The sequence below is a fragment of the Ursus arctos genome, unplaced genomic scaffold (assembly GCF_023065955.2).
Source record: "Ursus arctos isolate Adak ecotype North America unplaced genomic scaffold, UrsArc2.0 scaffold_16, whole genome shotgun sequence".
NCBI classification, from domain to species: domain Eukaryota; kingdom Metazoa; phylum Chordata; class Mammalia; order Carnivora; family Ursidae; genus Ursus; species Ursus arctos.
Genome location: NW_026622830.1, coordinates 15003239 through 15027412, shown reverse-complemented (window position 1 = coordinate 15027412; position 24174 = coordinate 15003239). Strand labels below are relative to the sequence as shown.

The 24174-nt window shown below is 55.0% G+C and overlaps 2 protein-coding genes across 4 annotated transcripts; one reads left to right on the top strand and one right to left on the bottom strand.

Annotated features, from left to right (window-relative positions):
• Window positions 1–1758: 1758 nt before the first annotated feature.
• On the bottom strand, window positions 1759–17811 carry MATN4 (matrilin 4). Of its 3 annotated transcripts, none has more exons than XM_057312501.1 (11): window positions 17683–17811; window positions 11239–11352; window positions 9963–10532; window positions 9116–9238; window positions 7230–7352; window positions 7015–7137; window positions 6799–6921; window positions 5085–5498; window positions 4820–4972; window positions 2215–2321; window positions 1759–2128 (listed from the first exon to the last, which is right to left on the bottom strand). In XM_057312501.1, exons 2-11 carry the CDS (start codon window positions 11315–11317, stop codon window positions 2069–2071), a joined length of 1875 nt encoding a protein of 624 aa, XP_057168484.1. In that variant the 5' UTR covers window positions 11318–11352; window positions 17683–17811; the 3' UTR covers window positions 1759–2068. The 3 variants fall into 3 exon arrangements, with proteins under 3 accessions (XP_057168484.1, XP_057168482.1, XP_057168483.1); XM_057312499.1 differs by lacking the exon at window positions 17683–17811 and adding an exon at window positions 13898–14425; XM_057312500.1 differs by lacking the exon at window positions 17683–17811 and adding an exon at window positions 13054–13143.
• RBPJL (recombination signal binding protein for immunoglobulin kappa J region like) lies at window positions 13784–22164 on the top strand. Its single transcript, XM_026503604.4, has 11 exons — window positions 13784–13974; window positions 15243–15368; window positions 16545–16615; window positions 16785–16900; window positions 17166–17340; window positions 19424–19561; window positions 19962–20071; window positions 20364–20516; window positions 21209–21364; window positions 21478–21581; window positions 21670–22164. Exons 1-11 carry the CDS (start codon window positions 13784–13786, stop codon window positions 21941–21943), a joined length of 1614 nt encoding a protein of 537 aa, XP_026359389.3. The 3' UTR covers window positions 21944–22164.
• Window positions 22165–24174: the final 2010 nt, after the last annotated feature.

Sequence of the window (24174 nt, the reverse complement as noted above, 5' to 3'; positions counted from 1 at the left end):
CAGTCACTCCTGACCACACACATTCACGCCGTGCAGAAACTCCAGCCAGGGATTAGGTCTGGGCTGCAGGTCTCCTCCTCCAGGATTTCTCCCTGCTTACCTGCGCTTATCCATCTGCTCCACCTTCTCACCTGTAGGTCCCTCCTTCTGCTGCAGTGATAGTCAGGGCACCTCACCCCCCCAGCCCTTAGCCATGCCCCCCCATGGGCTTTTCTCAGTTGTTTCTCCCTCTTCAAGCCTAGCAAGGTGCCAGGCATAGACGTGCTTCAGAGGTCTGCTCTGACGTCAGTCTGTGGGGCTTCAGACCTGTGTGTAGGCAGAATACGGGTCCCCCCAAAGATGCCCACACTCTAGTCTCTGGAACATGCGAATATGTCACCTGATGTGGCAAAGGGATTTTGCAGCTGTGATGAAGTTAGAGACTGAGATGCAGAGATTAGCATGGATTATCTGGGTCACCCCAGTATCATCACAAGGGTCCTTGTGATATGGAGACGGGGGGGGGGGGTCAGAGTCACAGAAGGAGGTGTGATGCCAGAAGCCGAGGTGGAGGTGACTCCAGGCCACAAACCAAATCGGGTAGCCTCTAGAAGCTGGGAAAGGCAAGAAAACAGAAGCTTCCGGAAGAAATACAGCCCTGCCAGCCCCTTTTGGACTTCTGACCTCCAGAACCATAAGATAATAAGCTGTGTTGTGTAAAGCCACATGGTTTGTCACAATGGCCATTGCAAACCAATATGCCCCACTTCCACTTCTTACTAGGTCTGTGACCTTGGGAAACTTACTTAACCTCTCTATGCCTCAGTTTCCTCCCTGAAAATGGGGGTGATAAAGGCGATAATTCCCACCTTCTAAGGTTGTCTGAGGATTAAATGAAAACACCTGCAAATCACTTGGAGTTACGCCCAAGACAAAATATGTTAACTATTATCATAAGATTAATAGCTACCGTTAATTGAGGGCCTAATATGTACCAGGCACAATTCAGATGCCTTGGAATCATTTCCACCATTCTCCCCGTTACCCTTGGGGGTAACAACTTCAATCCCCATTTTACAGATAAGGAAACAAACCCAGGGTAATAAGCCAAAATCTGGAGGACTGGAGTATTTTAATCTTAGCAATTTCTTACATGCACTTGGGAAATGGCAAGCTTTGTGCTCTTTCCTGATAGAGGGTTGACTTTTGTTTTTGTTTTGGGGGGTGGAGGGGTGAAGAGGGTGGGTCACAGCCTGAGCGGCAGCTCTGGCCAGAAGTCCTGGCTGATACCTCCTCGTCTTCCTTCGCAGTGGAGGGAGATAAAATCCAAGCGACACTCACCTATCCGCAACCGCCCCCCCACCCCTAGTCAAGGGGTTCAATGACTGACTCTCGCTTCCTCACAGACTCCCCGACCCAGTTCTAGCAGCTTTTCAGCCCGATCTGGGTGCACCACCAGATAGGCACGGCCAGAGAGCGAAGCGCTCGGTCCCATGCGGGATGGAGGGGTGCAGTCCTGCTCAAACCCCGAGGGCTCGCGCTGAGCCCCTCCCTTCCCGCTGCACGCATAAGGAGCCGTCTGTTCGCGGCTGAATAAACAAGGCGGGAAAGCAGCGCCGGGCCCCCTACCCCCCAGCCCGGCCCGCTGCCCCCCAGCCCGACCCCCGCACAAAGCGCCTTTCTCCGACGAGCCGCCGCCCGGGCGCCGCCGGAGCGCGCTCCGTCTGGCCTCCCCTCCCCCTGGCGGCACAGCAAGACCCACAAACCGAACCCGTGGAAACAAAAAATATATATATTTTTTCTTTCTTTTTTTTTTTTTTAAGAAAACAAAAAGGAAATCCAACAACGAACTGAGCGCAGCACGCAGCGAGGGCGTGCGGACCTAGTGCGCCCCTCAGTCCCCCGCAGTCCGGCTTCTGGTCCAGGCGAGGCCAGCAGGAGCGCAGCGCTGGGAACCCGCCAGCGCCCCCTCCCGACAGCCCAAGTCCTCGGGGGCCCCGGTGCTGCCGGGCCCCGGCGCCCCGACCGCGCACCGAGGGCACAGTCGGCGGGGCCGCGTCCCTGCCCGGCTCCCGGCCACCGGCGGCCCTCACTTCTGGGTGGCCAGCTGGTTCTCCAGATCCTCCAAGCGCGCCGTCAGCTGGGCCAGTGAGCTTCAGGTTAAGGAAGCCGCTGGGGGTCTCGGGGGTTCCTACACCTCCCCTCCAGCCCGGGCCCTCGACCCCAAAGGATATGGTTCTCCGTCAGCGTCTCGAGCGCCCCCAGCGTGCGGCCCTGGAACTCCACGAGGCTTTCGCACTCGCACGGGCTCCGAAGCTCTGTACCCGCGCCGATGCCCTCCTCTGCCGGCCGGGCACAGAGAGTCAGGGCAATGAGAAGGTGCAGGAGGACCAGCCGACCCTGGCAAGGCCCTCCGATACACCTCCACCCGCCTGTGGCTGAGTATGTGGGCTTCGGTCAAACAGACCTAGGATGAATACTAGCTAGGGAGCTGTGAGATACTGCAAATGTCACTCAACCTTTCCCAGCCTGAGTTTCCTTGTCTGTAAAAATGGATACAATGAGAAAACCTATTCATTGGGTAGTGCTGAGGATTCTATGGGGGGGGGGGCGTGTGTGCGTGTACACATCTTAGAAGAGTATTTCTCAAACCTTAATGCTCATTGGAATCACCTGATCTTGTTAAAATACAGATTCTGATTCTGAATGGTGAAGGAGCCGAAACTCCACGTTTCTGATAAGCTACGGAATGATGCTGACGCCGCTGGTCTGCGGACCACACTTTGAGTAGCAAGCGTCCAAATGACAGCAGCACTCTCCAAATGAAACTTCATGCAGCGATGGGAATATTCTGTTTCTGGTCTGTCTAGTGCCATACCCACAAGCCACATGCGGATAGTTAACATTTGAAATGTGCCTAATTCATCGAAGAACTAAACTTTTAACCTTTTTAAGTAATTTAAATTAAGTGGGCACATGTAGCTGGTGATTACCTTATTAGAGAGGGAAGAGCTACTGTATTGCCTGGCTCAAGTAGACACCTTATTATGTATTTCCATCAGACCAGCAGTTCTCAAAGTGTGGTCCCTGGACCAGCACCAGCAGCATCACCTAGAAATGCAGATGATCAGACGCCACCTCAGACCTACTGAATCAGAAACTCAGGGGTTGGAGCCCAGCAAATGGTGTTGTAACGAAGCCTCCAGGTGAAACTGATGCACCCTGATGTCTAAAAACCACTGATCCAAGTCTATCTCTAAACACATTCCAACATTTCTGGAATCAAAATATGTGCCTTACAATTAAATTTGGCACCGATTTTTGCTTAGCAGTATATAAAATAATGGAGAGTCTTACAATGGGTGGTATCTCAGATTCACCAGAATTTTGTAAACGTGTGCCCTTTTCCATATAACAGCACAATGCCTGGTGCCTGGCCTTCACAAAAGAGTTGCTCTTATGATTTAAGAGTGATTTCTCATTCTCATTGGACCCTTAGCAAATTGCTATATGATATGTCATCAGTGGTCTTGATAACAGTCCTGCAAGGACTCCTAACGTCACAGCTGGGGACCAAGTGCCAAAAAAGGGGAAAGAGCTGCCCAAGGTCATACAGCCGATTGGTGAAGAGCCTCAACCACAGAACCCAGGTTTCTCTTAGAATTTTAGAGCTGGAAGCAAGCTTGGCCAGCCAGCGCCCTCCCCTGTTACAGAAAAGGAAAGTTATGGCCTTAGGGGTGGAGGTTAAGTGACTTGCCCAAAGTCACCCTGCAGGGGACATAAGAGTCAGGACAGGAAGGGTCCTGACAGAGCAGCTAATCCAGTGCCTCCACAATACCCTAGCTAATTATTAGGGTTAGCCTGGAGAAACAGAGAGGGAGAGAGATGGGTAGGTGTGTACGTGTATGTATGTATATGCACATACATACACCTATGTGCATATATGTATGCATATATACGTATATGTATACACACACCTGTGGGTATATATGTATGTGTATATACATATATGTATAGGTGTGTATGTGTATGTATGTATATGTATACATACACCTGTGTATATATGTCTGTGTATATACATATATGTATACACACACACATATATTTTAAAACTATTTTTTGAAACTACAGATTCTCGAGGCCAGCCCAGCTCTACTGAACCTAGCTCTGGAGGGGCCTGGTAATGTGAAAGAGTCACATCTCCGGCCTGGGTTAGAGTCAAAAGACTCTGTGGTAAAAATTATGCCCGAGAAGTTCCCTATATGACCTACAAAGTACAGTACACAGGTCCAACAGCCCGCTTCTCCTCCGCAGATAGACTCGGTCCCTTCCTCCTCAACTGAGCACCAGATGCAGTTGATGGATTGAATTTATGGGCAATGTTGAAAAAAAAAAAAACTACATGCCTTTGCGAACTTGGAACACTCTCAGTCCTGCCACTTTGCCAGGTCTGTGTAGTTGAATTCCAACACGTTAAAGGAATATGTGATGTGACTCTGCTAGCAAGGAGTCTGGCGTGCCTTTGAAAAAGTTTCCTCCAATTACTGTGAACACTGACTAATGTGCGGGGCAGGTAGCCAGTCCAGTCTAGTGCTTAACTCTGACGTCCTTGGGAGTCACCCGAGGGTCTTGTTAAAGTACAAAATCGGGTTCATTGGGGCTGGAGAGCTCTGGAAATGCAGTGCTAACGAGCCACCAGGTGACCGCTCTGCCGCTGGTCCAGGGACCCCACTTGGAGTAACAGGGCTCTGTCTAGAGAGTCCCACCCCCGGCTCTAACTCTACCAAGGGGTTCGGGTTGGATAGGAGGCTGGGCACTGAGTGAAGTCGGATGCGCTCACCAGGGCAGATGCTGCCTCTGAGGTTGTCCAGCAGGTGCGTCATGGTGTCAAAGTCAGGGGAGTAGGACACGTGCAGCTCCGCCGGCTCGGAGGCGATCTGGCGCAGCTCCTCTTCCACCGCCTTGCCCACGCCCACGGCGTACATGACGATGCCTACAAGGCCGGCGGGGTGGGGGGGGGGACAAAGGGGGCGCCCCAGGCCTCAGTTAGGATCTCCCCCACGTCCAACCCAACCCCAGGCCACTCCGTCCTGCGCCAAGCCCACCTTCCTCCTTGGCGCGCGCGGCCCACACCGAGATGTCATCCTGGGAGCGGCCGTCAGTGAAGACCAGGCCCACGCGAGGCACGTTGAGGGCGCGGGGCCGTGCGCCCTGCGCCTCGGAGAAGCTGTGCTCCACCATGTGGCGCAGTGCCAGCCCTGTCATGGTACCGCGCTCCATGTATTCCACGGCCAGGACCGCCTGCTTGACCTCGGCCGCGGTGCCGTAGCGGCCCAGCGGGAACTCGGTGCGCACGCGGCTCGAGAACTGCACCAGCCCCACGCGCGTGCCCTCGGGGGACACGTCCAGGAAGTCCACGATCTGGTTCACAAAGCGCTTCACCAGCTCGAAATTCTGCGGGCGCACGCTCTTGGAGCCATCGACAAGCAGAACCAGGTCCACGTGGCCTTCCCGGCACCCTAGCAGGGAGAAGAGCTTAGATTGGGGGCCAGATGCCGGGCTGGCAGCAGCCATCTACCCACCTGGTCATTCACAAACATTTACTACATAACAGGTACGATGTATGAAGTCCTTCCTGTGCCAGGAATTGTACTAGATAATAATAGTAGTAATAATAAATTAATAAAACTTAATAACAATAATAAATTTATCAACAACAATAAATACTGAAAAAATATGTTGTTAATATATAAACAATCACAATAATAAATAAAAACTAAAACATTATTATTTGACAGCTTACCATGTGCCAGGTACTGGGCTAGGTGCTTCATATATTTTTTTTCAGTCCTCCCAATAATCTTGGGTACTATCCCCATTTTTTAAATTATGTTCAGTTAGCCACTGTATCCCCATTTTACATAACCTTAGGTTCTGAAGGTCATTTGCTCCAGACTCCATAGCTAATAGTGGCTGAGCAGGATTTGCAGCCAGGTCTGTCTGACCCCAAAACCCATGCTCCTGAATCACTCTACAATGTTACCTTCCTGTTCTGAATCAGGGACTTCGCTAGGCCCTGAAGGGGGTTGAACAATAAACGAACAGGACCCTGATCCTAAGGAAATCAGGACATAACAGAGCAGTCAGACATGCCCTATGCTGCAGCCTGGGAAAGTGCTAGAAGAGAGGGGCATATAGGGAGGCCAAGGTAGAAATAATTCACTCTTCCTGGAGTTGGGGAGGAAGGTTGCACGGATGAGCCCCTCCAGCATGAGCAGATGTGCTAGGCAATCTGCTGACGAGGTTGGCTGAGATGAGGTGAGCCAGTGGTTTCAAGATTTTGAATACACCCCACAGTAACAATAATAATACAATATGACACACTTCTGATGCTCACATATAATTAAATTTCATGAAACAATTCCTACGCTTTCCACACGCAGTAAGCTCTATTTTCTCCTTTTTAAAAAAAACTAATTTGATTTCATTATCCACGAATGTGGCTGCCCCCACCATCTGAAAAACTCACGGGTAAAGCATCTGAACTCTGGGGTAGGCACTGGCAAGCCCAGGACACTCTCGAGCAAGGCAGAAATAGGATCAAATGTATACTTTTGATTAACCTGGGCAGCAGGGTAGAGGATTGAGGGGAAAGAGATGGAGGCAGGACAGGGCACGCCCTTCACCCCCCACCCCACCATCTCCAACACACACACATTCACAGCACACCCTTGGGCCACAGCAAGGGCAGAATTGGGGATGCTCAGAATGTGGGCAGTGGGGCGGGGCAGACGGAACACCCTCCCACCCGTCACTCACGGTTGCAGCTCTTGCCATCTGCCTGGAGTTGCTGGCCCTCGGGGCACAGGCAGCGGTAAGAGAGGCCCTCACTCACACACTGGAACTCACATCCATGGTCTACACCATTGCAAAGGTCCCGGGCTTCAAGGAGAGACAAGACAGGATGAGTCAGGGTGGACTCTGCCAGCCAAGATCCCTTGCCCCTCTGCACAAATACAAGAGACCGCTCCTGACCCTGACAGCTCCTCCCATCGGGCAGCAAGTCGTGGCCCTCTCTGCAGTAGCACCGGGGCCCAGCGAAGGTGCTAACACACTCATGCTGGCAGCTGTGGTTCCCAAAGCTGCAGTGGTCAATGGCTGGTGGGAAGGAAGAGAGACAGCAAGGTGTCGCTTCTGATTGGAGCCATCAGGGACCTCAGTCCAGGATGCAAGTGGTGGGGCTCGCTTACCCCTGCAGCTTCTCTGGTCCTGCTGGAGTACAAAGCCAGCTCGGCAGCGACAAAAATAGGAGCCTGGGGAGCTGATGCAGTGGTGCTCACAGCCATGGGTCCCTTCAGCGCACAGGTCAATGGCTGGGGAAGAGGTGAGGTCAGCATATGCCCGGGTGGGGCTGCACTTCTCAGCCCCGAAAGAACACTCGTCTGAGGAACTTTTTAAAAAATACCCATGCCTGGGCCCCAATCCCCCAAGATCCAGACTTAATTAGTCTAGGGTGGTACCCAGGCATCTCTGATTTCTGTAAGCACAGGCCTCCTTTCTAGTGGGCCAGTGGCTCTCCCGACTCAAGGCCCAGCTGCATCCCAACATGCCCGTTACTAAGCCAGGCATAAGAGCAAGAAACCACAGCTGTAGAAGACAGGGCCCCTGCCCTCAACCTGCTGCCTGACACAGAGTACGACCAGGCTCTGCCACTCTACCTACTGAGCCTCTATTTCCCCGTCTGCAAAATGGGAATATACTGGAGGAGTGTGCTTGCTATTTACGACGTCCTTCCAAGGAGAGTGAACTATTGCCTGCTGAGTATCTTGAGGGTTTAGATGTGCAAAGACAGCCCAGAGCTGAGCTGGAAAATACGGACCGGAGAGATGTAGATTGCCCTGAACGAAAAAAGTGAGAATTTGGGGTTCCTAGAAGAGAGATGGGAGAGGAGAAAGAACAAGAGGATAGTGTGAGCATGAGTACCTGTGTGGGCTGAGGTTGCCAGTGAAAAATCACTTGTGACGGGGTGACAAGACTTCAGGGATCAAGGGTGTCTAATATTCTATTATTAATCACAGGTGTTTCTTTTGTGTGTATATGTTGGACTTTACTTAGAGGTAACACACACCTCTGTCCACTTCCATCTTTAGTAAAATGGACATACGCACAACTTCCATATACACACACATGCCCTTGTGTGCACAAGTGTGCAAACCAAGGAAGAGGCTGATTTGCATGCATAGAACAAGAACAGCACGTGTGGGTTGAGAAATTGAGCGAGGACCCATAAACGGAATGAATTCAGTAGAAGCTCAGAGCGAGAGCTGACCATAGAATGTAAGCACTTGGGGAATTCCCAGAGATGTGCTGGAGAGATTCAAATGTTCAGAGGTCATCACATGAGGCTTCAAGCCAGCCTTTGCTAAATTCTAGAAACAAGAAGACCCCAGCTGACATCTGCATTATTGGGAACACATGACTTCTCTTCCCCAGTTGTTGTGAGATTGAGAGATGATGAATGGAAACCTTCAAGTGCATTGTTCAATACTAAATCAGGGCTCCACGGATGGTAGCTGCTATCATGATCAAAGGATTGGACACACATACACACGAAAAAGCAAATCCCAATTGTATAAGGGAGGCATAGTGTGCCATAGCTTTTCAGAAGGCAAAAATGAAGAACCAGGCCTTGAAGCATTTGCAGAGAGAAGCAGCAGGGGCAGCCCAGAAAGAGCTAAGATGCAGAAGCAGAAACAAGCAGTGTATATGGAGGGGAGGGGAGGGGTATGGAGACCCTAACCGAAGACCCCAACAATGAGTGTCTGAGTAACAGAAACAGTAAGAAGATATGCATGTGAGAATTCACAAACAAATTGGGGAAGCATATAGGAGCCAGGTAGGAGACAAGCCTGAAATAAGAGAGACAATGATGTAGAAAGCATACTTAACCGTGGGGTCAAGATTTCACCAAGGAATTGCGTGGCCGCAGGAAATATGTTCCCTTTCTTAGACCCATAAAGTAAGGGCGCTGAACTTTTACTTCTAAAAGCCCTTCCAGATTTATCCGTCTGATGATGGGGGAATGCGGAGCCACAGAAGACTCAGGAGCAGTGAGCAGGGCAGGGACAGCTCTCACCCAAACAGCTCTTGTTATCTGCAGCTAGCTGGTAGCCGGGGTTGCAGGCACAGTGGAACGTGCCCGGGGCGCTGACACATTGGTGCTGGCAGCCGTGTTCCCCCTCAGCACACAGGTCCTTTCCTGAGGACACACAACAATAGGATCGAGGGACAGATGGGCAGAACCCTCCAACAAGAAGAGGCTGGGTGGGGTCAGGGGCGGGCACCAAGCTCAAGTACAGCTCTAGATGGGTCAAGCCTCATTTGAGAGGGCCAATCCAGGTGGGAGGGCTTAGGGAAAGAAGTGGGCCTGAGTAGCTCCTATGAATAGGCTCAGAAGGGGTCACCGGGCTAGATGCGTCAATGGGATAGGGCAGGACTGCACAAGGGGTAAGGTAGAGGAGGCGGAGAGGTACTAAATCAAGGTGGGTGAAATAATTCAAGGTGTGACTAGAACAGACCTGCGGCTTTGTGGGAGGAACTAAAATGAGAGTGGGCGGGGACATGCCCCGTGGGCGGGACATACTCTTCCGGGTGGACGATTGCTCTCAGCTTTGAAAGGCGGTGCTTTTAGTGCCGAGGGGCGATTTTGCAGTTTGGCCTTAGGCCTGTGGTAAACCACAATAGCTCATCCGGGTGAGCAGGCACGAGAAATGTTGCTTCTTGCGGGCGAAGCCTAAGCAAAAGTGGGCAGAGCTGGAATTTGACACAGCCTGCGGTAGCCCAGTGCCGCGCAACCATCTGGTGGGCGGGGCTAACGCCGGAGTGGGCGGTGCCTCCCCGCAGCTGCTGGTATTTATGTGATGGGTCGGGGCATCTAAGCGGCTGAGGAGTTCGCGCCTCGCTCTAGCGCTCTGCTAACTCACCACACAGCCGGCCCTGGAACTGCAGGCCAAACTCCTGGATGAGATCGAAGGACTCAACGAGGAAGACGTGCTCGTCCAGCGGGGGAGACGCCATGGCCCGCAGGGAGCCCACGTCGGCGCGCTGCACCCCCACTGCGTAGATCTCGATGCCGCGGGCGCGCGCCTGCGCCGCCACCTCAGCCACGCGATCCTGGGGCCGCCCGTCGGTCACGATGACAGCGATGCGCGGCACGCGCGCCTCCGGGGGGCGTGCGCCCTCGGCCACACTGAAGGCCACGTTCATGGCGTACTGGATTGCCAGCCCCGTCATGGTGCCCTGAGCTAGCGGCACCAGCGCGCGGATGGCGCGCTCCATATCCTCGCGGCGAGAGAAGGCGCCGAGCGGGAAGACGCTCTGCACTTGACTCGAGTACTGGATCACACCAACGCGCGTGGCATTGGGCCCCACGTCCAGGCCGCGGAGGAGGCCCACCAGGAACTGCCGCATGGTCTCGAACTCAAAGGGGCGCACGCTGCGCGAGCTGTCAATCACGAACACCAAATCCAGGGGCCCCGTCCGGCACCCGGGACCTTCGAGGAGATCAGGAAGGACTTTCCTAGGTCTGCAAAACCTCATCTGGGAGGAGATCCCCAGGGAAACCCAGGGCGAAATGGTGCTATCCCGGCGGTAACAGCGCCTAGCGCAGAATTAACCTAGCAAATGCGAGTTAGATACGTTCACTCCTCCAGCATTTGCTAAGGGCCTGGGCCAGACTTCCCCCAGTTCTCTATCCTACAGCTCTTAAGGCTATTCTGAGAAGGTATTCTCCAATTTGGGAGTGGGCGAAGGGATGTGGCAAACTCAAATGTCTACAGGGACCAGGCAGGCAACATGAATGAGTGAACTGGTTGGGTTAGGCTGGCGGGCACCTGTATCCCTTCTCCAGCCAAATGCTGCCCTGCAGCCATGTAGTCCCCAAGTTAACAGATCCTTGGATTTTTCAAGAGAGAAGTCCCAAACCAGGATTTGTATGTGAAGTGTCCTGATTTTTCAATTAACTTTTTAAAATTAAACACCAAATGGCAGTTTTGCATGACCTCAACTTTGTCACTTCTAAGCCACATCCTACAGATAAGGAAACTGAGTCCCAGAGAGGGGAAGCTGTGAACTAGAACCCCACCCCTTTATGATTTCAGAGCCTTTGCTTTTTCTCTCCCCAGCAGACCTAGCTGGCTGCAGACAGAGAACCAGCTTTTGCTCCCTTCCCCCTGTTGGTGAGGGCCAAGCCCCACTCACCTGCCAACTCGAGCTGGGTTTCCCAGGGCTGGAGAAGAAACAGCAACATGGGCAGTGGCCAGCAGAGAAGGCCCCTCATGGTGCTTGGGTGGCAGGGAACGGAAGTGTCGAAACCTGGAGGGTGCAAGGAAAAAAGCAAAGCAATAATATTTATGGAACTCTTATTCTGGGTTGTGGGCACTTGGAGGGGGAGAAGGATCATGGATTTATTTTACTAATCTCCCTACCTTTGTGTATGTTTGAAATTTGTCATAACAAAAAATATTGCATTACAGTGCTGGGAAATAGAAGGAATTCTACTTTGCAGAATTGCAGAATAGTAAATAAATAGAAGGTAGATTTAAATATATATATATATAACACTTAAAAAGAAAAAAGCCCCCTGGGGCACCTGGGTGGCTCAGTCGTTAAGCATCTGCCTTCGGCTCAGGGCGTGATCCCCGCGCTCTGGGATCGAGCCCCCCGCATCAGGCTTCTCCGCTGGGAGCCTGCTTCTTCCTCTCCCACTCCCCCTGCTTGTGTTCCCTCTCTCGCTGTCTCTCTCTGTCAAATAAATAAATAAATAAAATCTTTTAAAAAACCAAAAACCTAAAAAGAAAAGAAAAAGCCCCCTAAAAGAAAACAAAAACAAAAAAATGAAAAAGAAAAAAGCCTTTCTAAATACCGAGCACAGTATTAAATGCTTTTCATGCATTCGGACATTTAATCCTCTCGGCAGTTCTATGAGACTAAGACCGTTCCTGTTCCCATTGTACAGATGCGGAAACAGGCTCAGAGACGGTAAGCTCCGGTACCCAAAGTCGCTTGGCAAAAAAGTGGGTCGCCACGATACAGTCCTATGCTTAAGTGGTTCCAAAGACCAGCGGCGCGCTCCGTTCCTGGGAGAACCCCTGCAGACGAAAGCTGGTCATTCCCCACTCGGACCCCCTCCGCTCCTCACACAAGGGGCTTCTATGTGGCTGTCCTTCGAACACACAGGCGCGCGCCCACACGCACGCACATACTCAGACATGCACCGCCCAGCCTCGGGCCGCCGCGAGAGCCGCGCCCTTTCACGGGCGTCGGGGGTTGGGACCGGCCGCACGTAGGCCAAAGCCCACCACGCTGGTTTGGCGCCTCCACTTCCCTCCTGCTCTCAGGAGAGGCCGCCAGGGGGCGTCTTCCTGGGACTGGCTGCATTGGTTAGGTGGCCGTGGGAAGCCCACATCTGCCTAGCAGGTGCCCCTGCCCAGAGCAAACAGTGGCCGGGAGCCCGGAGGCCTTGGAGATAAGCCCGGGGCAGGATATATCCCGCACAAGGGCCAAGAAGCAGGGGCGCGCAGGGTTCGGGGGACAGCTGCATTGGATGCGCCCGGAGGGCGGTGAGTGAGGCCCGAGTGCGGCCATGGACCCTGTGCGGGCAACAGGTGAGCACTCACTCTCCCACTGCCCTTGACGACGCCCCTTGATAATCCCGAAGGATTCCCGTGTACAGATGGGAAAATTGAGGCCCAAGAAGGCTGCCCGCCGAGTTGCAAAGGAGCCTGCGACTAGAACCTGGGACCCCTGGCTCCCCTTCTCCCTTCTGGGCTGCCTGGCTGCCTAGCAACCTGGCGCCTAGGAGTCACTAAACCTCTTCTTATATTCACTCCCACTGCTCTGTACCCCGCCCCACCCCCGCCCCATGCTGAAGCTGCGTTAGCCATTTTTCTGTTGCTTGTTTCTTGGCAGAGGGGACCAGCTGCCCTAATCCAACCGCAGCCCCTCTACCCCCCCTCCCCCAATTCCATGAATGGGCCTATTCTGAGCAAGGTCGAGTGCCTGCAGCTCACTCACTCCAGGCGGCCTTTCCGACCCGGATCCTCTCCGCCCTCGCCTTTCAGGCCTGGTAGAAGAACAAAAATCCCTCTGGCAGGGCCCGTGGCGGGAGGCTGAGTAAGCCAGATGTGTCAGCTGCCGCTGGAATCAGGAGGGTGCAGAATGCCTTCCCCAGCTTGGGCCATAGCCAGGGCCAGCACCTCTGGGGAGCACCGGGGTCAAGACAGGGGCCTTTGCCACCTCCCGTTCTTTCCCACCTGCAGAAGCCTCTGGGCCCCCAAATCTTGATTAGGATTCCCCCTTATCCTGCTCTTGGCCTGAGCCAACGTCTGGCCTGGCACCCCACCGCCACCCCAGGAATCCTAGAAAGTCAAAATAGAGACTGCCTCAACGTCCATCACCTTCCCAACCCTCTCATTCCACGGAGGGAGAAACGAGGTCCAGAGACTAGTGTCTTGCCCAAGGTCACACGGCAACCTGGTGACACGTCTAACACTAGAGCCCTGAGCTCCTCTGAAGGGTTAATCCTCAAGTACAAAGATTCGGAAATGCCTGAGGGTGGGGATACAGGGCTCGAAAGGGAGGAGAGGTCTGTGAATAACTGACTGAAGTTGGCTGAAGAATAAACACCGTGGGGACGTTCTTGGAGGTTGGTTCCTCGAGGGAGGAGATTAGGGGGAAAGTCCCTCTCCCCGTGGTGGCCTTGTTGGTGGGGGCTCAACTTGGAAAGGACCCCACAGAAATGAAGATGGGCACTGCAAGTCAGACGGGGGTACCGTCCGTGATTAAATACGGTCGCCTGATCTGGCTTGACGCCTGCTCCCCCGCAGACCCCTTAGCGCCCCCAGGCCCTTTGACTCACCTGAGCCTGCCGGACAGCTCGGAGGCGCGGCCGCACAGCGGAGCCGACGGGCGGAGCCTCTCGGGCAATTGGACCAGGTAACGGCGCCGGCAGCGTGCCCGAGGTGGGGACTGCCAGGCAGCTGGAGCGAGCGGAGGCGGCGGCCGCATTTAACCCGGGGCTGACGGTGGGGAGGGGGAGCGCGGGCTGCGACCCCTCCCACCGGCAGGGAGCGATCCCCTTTCCTCCGAGGGCTGGGGCGGGGCCAGCGCGGCGCCCCTGCTCCGGCCACCCCGGGAGCCGGCGGCGCAAGCTGCGGGGTCGAAAAGCGGCTCCCAGCAGGAGGCTGGGCGGCTCCGCTCTCTGCCGCCGGAATGCGTCGGAAGCCTCCGAGGCCCTTCCCAGAGTAGAGCCCCAAGGGGCGGAGCGGAGCCTGGCTCCTGCCGCCGACTGCCTGGCCCCGCTTCCGAGGGCGCGGCCGGGCTCCTGCCCTCCGCTGCCCCCTCCAGGAGTGAGGAGAGGCCCGAGACTCTGGTCCTGCACGAAGGGTGAAGGGTTCGGAGGGGAAGACGCAGGGTTCCTGGCTCCCCGGGCCCCACCTGGTGGTCCCTCAAATCTCTGCCCTCGCGGACTCCTCCACAGGATCTCTGCGACTGCTTAAGTCTTGGGCCCACCCACCACCCTCGCTCCCCCAAACTCCCAGGCTCCTAGGCTCCGAGTGGCCCAGTCCCTTGATTATGGAGGCCCTGTTATCAAGGGAAGGAAAGTAGCGACAGTTTCAGGCCCCTTCTCTAGGGAGAAAGGGGATAAGGAGGGTTGTTTTGACCCTCCGAAGGACTCAAATATTCCCCCCAGGATCCTGGGCACACCGTTTGGGGGCGCTTCCATGTTTCCAGGCTTCTGAGGGCAGGCAAGAGAGCACTCTGGTCCAGGGGGTCCAGCAAAACTCTTCTCCCGGGCATCAAGATGTCATTGGGGTGGGCCCCCTCAAAGTTCAAGGAAACCATGCACCCTCACAGACTCACTCTCCATCCCAAGGCTGGCACAAGTGTGGCCTCTGTGCTGCTGAGGCCCCTCCCTAGTGCTTCAGGCTGCAGCGGGCAAGGCGCCAGACCTGCGGAGTGGTGCCTGGGTGGTCCCGGTGGGCTCTGTGCAGGCCTCATTGAGTACCTGGCAGCCTAAATATTTAACCCATGGCTTACACCCAAATCCCCTCTCTTGCCTAAGGCTTCCCCTCCCTGACCCTGAGTGGGGGAGGACTAAATTAGCCCCTTCCTCCCATTCATTTCATTCAACCTGCTTGTTGGGTTCCATGCTCCCCTTAACAATTACTGCTGCCCCGCCGCCGGCCTGCCCCCACTCCCAGGTCATCCCCAGAGCGCGCCGCGGTCCTGAGGGAAGGCGTGCGACAATGCCTGCAGCAACAGTGCGAGCGGACGGTGCGGATCCTGCATGCCAAGGTGGCCCAGAAGTCATACGGAAATGAGAAGCGGTAGGTGCCTCAGCGCCCCCTCCAAGCGGCCACCTTCCTCTCTATGCTTGCCTCCCAGTTCAGTGCCTTTTAGAAACCTGGGGAGGACTCAGGGCTCAACTCTTGGCCAATCAGAAACCTTTTTCCTCAGCCACCGCTAGCCCCCACTTTGGAACCTCCCTGTGAATCTGCAGTCCCCACTCACTCACTGAGCCACCCATTAATTCCTTCTTCCATTCAACAACTACTTAGTAGACATTTGTCGGGTGCCAAGGTCTGGACAGCGCTGGGCCCTGGACGTACAGTTCCAGAAGACAGATACAGCCCCTGCTCTCAAGGCATCTTCACTGTAGTGGAGAAGAGGCAGACTACAAACTCCCCACAAATCAGTGAACAAGATCCTTCCAGATCGTGAGAAGAGCTAGCAGAGGGATAGAACAGCATAATGTGGCAGACATTGAAGCGGGGGCACTTTAGCTAGAAAGCTCAAGATGGTGGAGAGGCCTTTTAAGGAGGTGACATCTGAACTGAGACTTGAATGTGAAAGAGAAGCCAGACAAGAGAAAATCCAGAAGTGTGTTCCCATTAGAAAGAAAAGAAAATGCGCACACCTTGAGGCTGTAACCAGCTTGGCCTGTTCTGGTACAAAAGAAGTCAGAGGGGCTGGAATTAGAAAAGGAGAGGGATGCTGCAGGGGATAAGGTTGGAGAGATAAAGCAGGGTCCCATCATGTGAGGACTTTGGATTTAAACCACCGAAGGATTTTAGGAAGTCAAGTAACATGATTGACTCGTGGTTTTAAGAAAGGAAAAGATAGTGTGACTGCTTTGTGCAAAGCAGATTGGGGGTGCGGGGCGGGGGCGCGAAAGCAGAGAGAGCCGTGGGAAGGCTGGTGCTGCGTTCCAGGCAATGTGATGGCCGTTGGGATTAAGGTGGAGATGGTCAGAGACCGGTGGATTCTGGGTGTGTTTTGAATGTGGAGGAGACAGAACTGATTAATGGGTTGAGTGAAAGGAGTAATAAAGAAGGTTCAGGTGTTAATGGGGTCCACAGTCATGGAGAAGCCCTGGGAGGGCGGTGGGAAAGGTGGAGGAGCAACCCAGGATCTTGCCCCATTTATGCTGCCTTTGAAATGTCTAGAGACAGTCAAGTGGATTTGGACGTGCGAGTCCAGCCCTTGCTTGCATGTCTCCGCAGGTTCTTCTGCCCCCCGCCCTGTGTCTACCTCGCAGGTCCCGGCTGGAGGGTGAAGCCAGTGCAGGGCCAAGGTGAGGGCGGACTCCTGGGCTGCCGGACGCCTCCCTCTGCTGGGGGACGGCGCCTTGGGGCCTGAGAGCCGGGCGGGTCGCAGGCGCAGTCTCGCCGCGCCCTCTGGCGGCGAGAACTCAGCTTGCCTGCCACCTGAGTCCTTCCTGAGCCGCTCGCGTCCCTTTCCAGCCCATCAGGCAGGGGAAACCGGGCCCACGGTCTGCGGTTACATGGGACTGGACGGAGCGTCCGGCAGCACCGCCGAGACGCAAAAGTTGAATTTTGAAGAGCAGCCGGACTCCAGGGTGAGAGCGCACGGGACACGGTCCGATTCCGGCTCCCATCCTTGCCCCTGCCTCGGCGAGGAGGGCTCCTTTACACCCACCCCACCCCCGCAGAAGCCAAGAGACGGGTAGAGAGGCTGGGGGGGGGGGGTACCGGGGTTCTGCCTCGAGGGTGAGCCCGGGAGCTGGGATCGTGCTGCTTCACGTCACGTCTGATGGGGCAGACGTCAGAGAACTGGTGGCGGAGGGCCGGGATGAGATGGCCCCGTGCCCGCGCACCCCGTAGGAATTCGGTTGCGCCAAGACCCTGTACATCTCGGACGCAGACAAGAGGAAGCACTTCCGGCTGGTGCTGCGGCTGGTGCACCGAGGGGGCCGAGAGCTGGGCACCTTCCACAGCCGCCTCATCAAGGTCATCTCGAAGCCCTCGCAGAAGAAGCAGTCGCTGAAAAACACCGACCGTGAGCCGGGCGGGGCGTGAGCGCCAGGCGGGACGGGGAGGTGCCACCTGGTCTGCAGCTGCAGACTGGGGAGGGCGGAGGCCTAGGCTGGAGGGGTGGGGCCAGAGTGGGAGAGGTGGAGTCTGAGCCGAGAGAGGGGCGGGGTCTGGGTGAGCCGGGGAGGCTGAGGTCGGAGAATGAGAAACCAGCAAAGCGAGAGCAGAGGGGAAAGGGGACCGACCCCAGACACAGGGAAGGGGGGCGGGAGACGGCGTCCAGAGCAGACAAAAATGGCCAGCGGGTGCTGAGCTAAAGAAATTAAAAGTGACAATAAAAGGGTAGCGGAAATTTAGTCAAAAATACCTAGTCAAGGGGCGCCTGGGTGGCGCAGTCGTTGGGCGTCTGCCTTCGTCTCAGGGCGTGATCCCGGCGTTGCGGGATCGAGTTCCGCTTCGGGCTCCTCCGCTGGGAGCCTGCTTCTTCCTCTCCCACTCCCCTGCTGTGTTCCCTCTCTCGCTTGCTGTCTCTCTGTCAGATTTAAAGATTCTGGATAGAATCTTAAAAAAAAAAAAAAAAAAAAAAACCTAGTCAGTGCCCGATGTAGGCCCGGCTCTGTGCTAGCGGCTGTCCTAAGTAAGGACAAGTGTTTGTTCTGGAGTAACCCACAGCCTAGCAGGGGGGGAAGGACACACATCGCTTATCAAAGAGACAGTTTGAAATCAGTACCGCCCTGGGTGCCAAGTGACAAATCCCGGGGCTGGGGGCTTTGAGAAGTGGGGGATGGGGCCTGAATAACAATGATGACATCACCACTACGCTGGCGGGAAGGTGGGGGAAGACCTAGGGGAAGGTGGAGCTTTCCTGGTAACTGGAGTCATCCTATTTGATGTTCATTCATCATGTCCCTCTGAAGTCGGTACTATCATTGTTTGTAAGTCAGGGATGAGGAAAATGAGGTCTGGAACCTTCACCCATTCACTTACTGAACTGTTGGAGCCTATGGCAATCCAGGTGACTTGGCTAAGACTGCCCAGCTAGGGAGAGACCCAGCAGGATTTGAACTTGAGTCAGTGTGACTCCAGAGCCCAGCTCCTACCCCCACATCGTACTTACCTAACTGTCCATTAAACACCCCGTAGAACGTCTCAGACCCAGGCAGCGCTCTGTCTGGCCCTTGGTATGAGTAAGTGCCATAGGGTGATGGTTAGCGGTGCAGATTCTGAAGCCAGGTGGCCTGGGTTTGAATCCTAACTCTGCTACTCACTGGCCTTGTGATGTGGAACAAGTTGCTGTCTTCAATAGAGATAATATCTGCTCCAGAGCACTGTTGAGAGACTCAAATGAGCTAATACATGGAAAGCGTTTAAAACAGCACCTGACACGGAACAAATGTCAGCTGTCATCATTACCCAATGGGTGGGAACTTGGACTAAGTATAAACTGAGCACCTACAGTATGCCTAGCCCTGGGGGGTGGGGCAGGGATGGGGCAGGGAGGGAGATGACCCTGTGCTTTCTCCCCAGGTGGTTAGAGCTCAGTCAGAAAATAAAACCATGGCTCTGAGGATGTGTGAAAGCTAGAAGAGATCAGTGTCAAGCCCTAGAAATATCACACTGCTGTTTCACACCACATGGTCCTTGCTCATGCAGGCCCTGAGCAGCTCCTACCTACTTCCTGCTCCCCAGCTGAGAGTTTAACCTTCTCCAGGAAGCCCTCCTTCACGCAGCCTTTACCACATCATTTTGAAATTTTATATTTATGTCTCTCCTCTCTGAGAATGTGAACTCCTTCAGAGCAAAACTGGGTCAAATTCACCCTTTGGTGCCCAGTACCCAGCACAGTGCCTGCCTGAAAGGAGGCACTTAGTGAATACTTGGTAATATTGTTTGTCCAACTGAAGGATGCTAGGCAGCAAAAAGGAGCTGGGCAAATTTCAAAAGCAGGACTACAGCAGGTACTAGGTATATGACCATGAAATAGGCCCAGTGTGTCTAAGGCAGTGAGCATATGACGGGACTGACACAGGGGACAGGGGACCAGAAATTGTCTGGCACGTGCAAGGAATCAAGCCAGGCTTGGGTGCTGATTTCACCTCCCCTCACAGTGTGCATATCCTCGGGCTCAAAGGTCTCTCTCTTCAACCGCCTGCGCTCCCAGACGGTGTCCACTCGCTACCTCTCTGTGGAGGATGGGGCCTTCGTGGCCAGTGCACGGCAGTGGGCTGCTGTCACGCTCCACCTGGGTAACCACAGCAGCAGCCCCCGGGCTGGGCGCTTCGCATGCATGAGTTCATCTCACCTTCACTATAACCCCTCGAGAAAAGTAAACTTTGCCCACAGAATTGAGGCTTGCCCAAAAGTCCCAGTGAGTCTGTGACTAGTCCAAACCATTCTGGCACCAATGTCCAGCTCTCTCCCCTCATCTCAAACCCCATCCACCCCAGGAGCAAACATTTTCAAGGATGGCCACAGGTGACCCTCCAGGATGAGACCCTTCAGCCTCAGCTGCCTCCCTGCATGCCGACCTTACCCACAGGACCCATGTGTGATGTGGGGTGGGGCCAGAGGCAAGGAGGGCAGGGTTGGGTCAGAAGCTTGGAACCTCTGAAACCTTCCTTCCTTCCCTTCCCTCTTTCACCCCAGCTGATGAACACTGTTCCCAGGGGGACTTCCCGCCTCGAGAGGGCTACGTCCGCTATGGCTCCCTAGTGCAACTTGTCTGCACTGTCACAGGCATCACGCTACCTCCAATGGTATGAGAAGGGAGGACATACCTGGGGGGTGGGGAATCCCTGCAGATGCATGCAGAAGGTATGACCCACAAGGGCAGGGCTAGAGGCTGAGGGCCCCATCGGAAAGACACCTATTCTCACTCTGGCTACTTAGTGCTTTGTGGGACTGGAGGGAGGTTAAGGGTGGGCAGGGTGGGGGGAGGGGGGCAGAAACTGCCAGTGCCTACATGGCTATTGGATAGCAGAAAGCTAGCTGGGAGGGCAGCCTCTGGCCCCCCGGGCACCTTGCGGCCCTGCACCCCTTCTGCTCTAGATCATCCGCAAAGTAGCCAAACAGTGCGCGCTCCTCGACGTGGATGAGCCCATCTCCCAACTGCACAAGTGCGCATTCCAGTTTCCTGGTGATCCTCCTGGAGGGGTTGGCACTTACCTGTGCCTGGCTACAGACAAAGTGGTGCAATTCCAGGTGAGGGGTGGGGTCTTGGCATCAAGCAGCCTAGAAAGCTAGAACACAGAGAACCACAGATCATAAGATCAGCAGCGGCAGCATGGCTGCTGCTTACGGGGCAATACTGCCTCCCGTGGAATGTTAGACCATCAGGCCAGAATCCGAGAATGAGGACAAACTAGTAATAATATTACGGAGCCATGCTCCTTCCCAAAGAATATTAGAGTCATTGAAAGTTTGGAGATAAGATTATAGAATGAAAATAAAAATAGCAATTAGTAATAGTATTGAGTATTATTGTGCAAAGAGCATTAGAATCATAAAATGGTAAGCCATAGAATTATAGAATGTGGAAAATTATGATGATGATGATGATTAAGCAGTACAACTCTCAAAAGAATATGGTCATAGAATGTTGAGATAAAATCATAACACGTAGAAAATAACATTATTATTGAGCAATATTTCCTCCCAATGTAGAATAGAATTGCACACTGTTAAAAAATAGCATTCTAGAATCCTAAGACAATAGACCTTTAGAAACCAGCTAGTTCAGCGAACTTATTTACCTCTGGGAACGTAAGGGTCTTGTCCAAGCTCACAGGGCAGGTAGAGCTCAGAGCCTAGGACTGGACCTCAGAATGCAGAGACTCAGGTGGTCTGCTGGCTCCCCCCTGCTGGTGGCCACCATCCCTTCGGTCTCCTCCCAGGCCTCCCCCTGCCCCAAGGAGGCAAATAGGGCGCTGCTCAACGACAGCTCTTGCTGGACCATCATCGGCACCGAGTCCGTGGAGTTCTCCTTCAGCACCAGCCTGGTGTGGACCCGGGAGCCGGTCACTCCAGTGCCCCTCATCAGCACCCTGGAGGTGAATCTGGGCGCAGGCGGGTGCAGGCGGGAGAGATCTCACTGTGGGTGTGGTGTAGGGGCTGGCGAGGGAGAGCAGCAGGCTCTGGGCCACCCGCTCCCTCTCTCCCCCAGCTGAGCGGTGGGGGCGACGTGGCCACGCTGGAACTCCACGGTGAGAACTTCCACGCGGGGCTCAAGGTGTGGTTCGGGGACGTGGAGGCCGAAACCATGTACAGGTATGGGAGCGCCTCCCTTGGGCCCCGGGGGACTGGGCGGGTGCGCGTCATCGGCGTCATTGCAGCCCTAACCCCGGTGCCACCCCAGGAGCCCGCGGTCCCTGGTGTGCGTGGTGCCCGACATAGCCGCCTTCGGCAGCGACTGGCGCTGGCTGCGCACACCCATCACTGTGCCCGTGAGCCTGGTGCGCGCCGACGGCCTCTTCTACCCCAGCGCCTTCTCCTTCACCTACACCCCGGAATACAGCGCGCGGCCTGGGCCCCCGGGCGCCCCCGAGCCCGCCGCGGACACCGACGCGCTCCTCGAGAGCATCCACCACGAGTTCACGCGCACCAACTTCCACCTCTTCATCCAGACTTAGGTCCGCGCCCACGACTGGCCCCGGGCCGGTTTTCTGGGTCCCAGGCCCTGCCCCCTGCCCCTTTGCTGCAAAGTGAAGGCCAAAGCGTGGGTAGGGGGGAGGCTCTCGCCATAGAAACTGTCACTCACTCGTCTTTATCCATCCAAGACGCGACCTGAGTGATGCTATGATGTCTGTGTCCAGACAGGAGTGTGGCTCTCCCTGTGTTTGTCCGACTCTCTTTTTAAATCAAGCAATCAATCTCTCTCTTCTGCAGTAACTTTGCATGTCTCCCTACTTGTGTGTCCCTATCCCTCCAACTTGGTCTCTCCCTGTTTCTCTCCATGCCTCACTAGGATTTCACACACTCTTAGACGTCAAGTCTAGGGTGTTGACCCTCCATGCAGTTTTGTCTCCTCTTGCAGAGAAGACACCTAGTGTCACACACGTAGGCATGGAGCACGGGCCCCTGAGACATGCCCTGGACCATCGCGTCCTACGTGGAGTACTAGATCAGCCCTGCAATGCCAACTACCTAGAGCCCAAGATCCTGCCGACAGTACTGGCTCTTACCTAGGGCATCAGGGGCCACCTGGCACAGGTGCTTGCTGGAGAACCAGGTCCAATCCGCAGCACTGGATCCCACGGGAAGCACTGAGTCCCTCCTGGAGCATGAGGGGTCTGCCCTGGAGTACTGGCTTCCCCCTAGAACACAAAGACTGGCCCTTCCTCGTCCTCGCCATGGCCGGATCAGGCACACTACCCTTGCCTGTATTTGCTGTCTGGCCTGTGGTTTTGGTGCCTGGGACAGAGGTCGGGTCTTGCCATCTTAACTGTCCACGCAGGCACTTCTCTTGCAGGCCCAGTGGGATGCAGTCTTGCAGGTCAGGGATTCCTCTATGCCAAGGCAGAGTCTGATCTGCATGCCCTACCTCCCCAAGGAGGGGATGCTCAGTGTGCTTCCCACCCCCCCCAACCTGATACACACACAGAAGGGACCACAAGTCCGATGGAACACAGAGCCTACCTTTTTGACTGTTTTTGGAGAAGGAATGGCGTTCAGAAGCAGCTAGCATCCCTGAGCTCCTGTTCCTGCCCCGGGGCCCACCTGTTGGCTCTAGGGATGAGTCACCCTACTAGCTATCCCCCCAATCCAAGCAAAGAGGCACCCCAGGCCCAGGGGCAAACACAGGATACAAAACACAGGACAACTCCGGGCAGAAGTGCTGGGATCAGCTGGGCAAAAACCCAGCTGAGAGAGGAGCTGCTCTGCATGGGGCCTGGGGACTGAATCAGTCCATCCTGATCAACCCGCCCCTCCTCTGTCGAGTCTGTGCTTTACAGGGAAGCAGAAACACCAGGCAGGGTCCTGGCTCAGGCCGTTGGAACCAAGGATATAGATATACCATGGGTGCCAGAGACCTGTACCCGTCCCTGTGGTGCCCCATGGGGAGAACTGATCTGAAATGTGAGTTCGAGGCTCTCACCCCTCTTGGCCCTTCCTTGAATTCTGAGCAAGGGCCCATTTCCCAAAGGGAAGAGGTGGCCTTTGCTCTTTAAACTTCCTAAAGTCATCGGGAACCTCCTTCATCGGCCATCAGCGGGCTGAAACCCACTGTGGCAGGGAAGGAAAACTTGTTTAAGGGATCTCGTGGCCCCTGAGAAATGCAGGGGCCGAGGAATGCAGGCAACAAGTTGAATGGGAAACAGCCCCCACTCGAGTGCCCGCCTCAGGAGAGTTTGCTCTCATGGCCCCATGATGCTGTTGGAGCAGGAAGCCACTTGTAGGAGACTGAGTTGTACAGCACAGCACACAGGGCATTGGGGCACGAGGGCCCATCCAGCCCTGCCCTCAAGGACTTCCTCTGCCACTTCACAAGGCAGGAGTCCTGGAAGCCAAGATCCTGGGTTGGCCTGAGCACCCAGGCCCAGCCGTGCAGCTCTGTCTTCTTTTGCACTCCAGTCGGGGAACCGTAGGGCCCTGGGTCCCACCTGGGCACCCACGTGGAAGTCTGTGACCTCAGAGCCCCAGCCCTGGCCTGTCTTCTGCGTCCCAGCTGCTGTAATGTGTTTGGAGGTCCTCCTAGTCCCGAACCTGAATCCCTCTAACACCCAGTCCCCTCCCTGTCCACCCCCTCCCAGCAACGCACCCTCCATCCCCTTCCCTCACACCTCCCCATCACAGAGGCCGAAGGACTCCACCTCTCCACCTTGCCTCCTGCACTAGAATAGGCTTCCTTCTTTCCTCTCCC

What these genes read in the sequence shown, in the direction of transcription:
- MATN4 (XM_057312501.1), bottom strand. Translation starts at nt 11,317, where the DNA reads ATGAGGGGCCTTCTCTGCTGGCCACTGCCCATGTTGCTGTTTCTTCTC. An exon ending in AGATAACAAGAGCTGTTTGG is followed by an intron (nt 7,353 to 9,115) that starts GTGAGAGCTGTC and finishes CCTCTTCCCCAG; the next exon opens with CCATTGACCTGTGCGCTGAA. An exon ending in CGATGGGAGGAGCTGTCAGG is followed by an intron (nt 6,922 to 7,014) that starts GTCAGGAGCGGT and finishes CTCTCCTTGAAG; the next exon opens with CCCGGGACCTTTGCAATGGT.
- RBPJL (XM_026503604.4), top strand. Translation starts at nt 13,784, where the DNA reads ATGGGCACTGCAAGTCAGACGGGGGTACCGTCCGTGATTAAATACGGT. An exon ending in CTCTCGGGCAATTGGACCAG is followed by an intron (nt 13,975 to 15,242) that starts GTAACGGCGCCG and finishes CCCCACTCCCAG; the next exon opens with GTCATCCCCAGAGCGCGCCG. An exon ending in GTCGCTGAAAAACACCGACC is followed by an intron (nt 17,341 to 19,423) that starts GTGAGCCGGGCG and finishes CTCCCCTCACAG; the next exon opens with TGTGCATATCCTCGGGCTCA.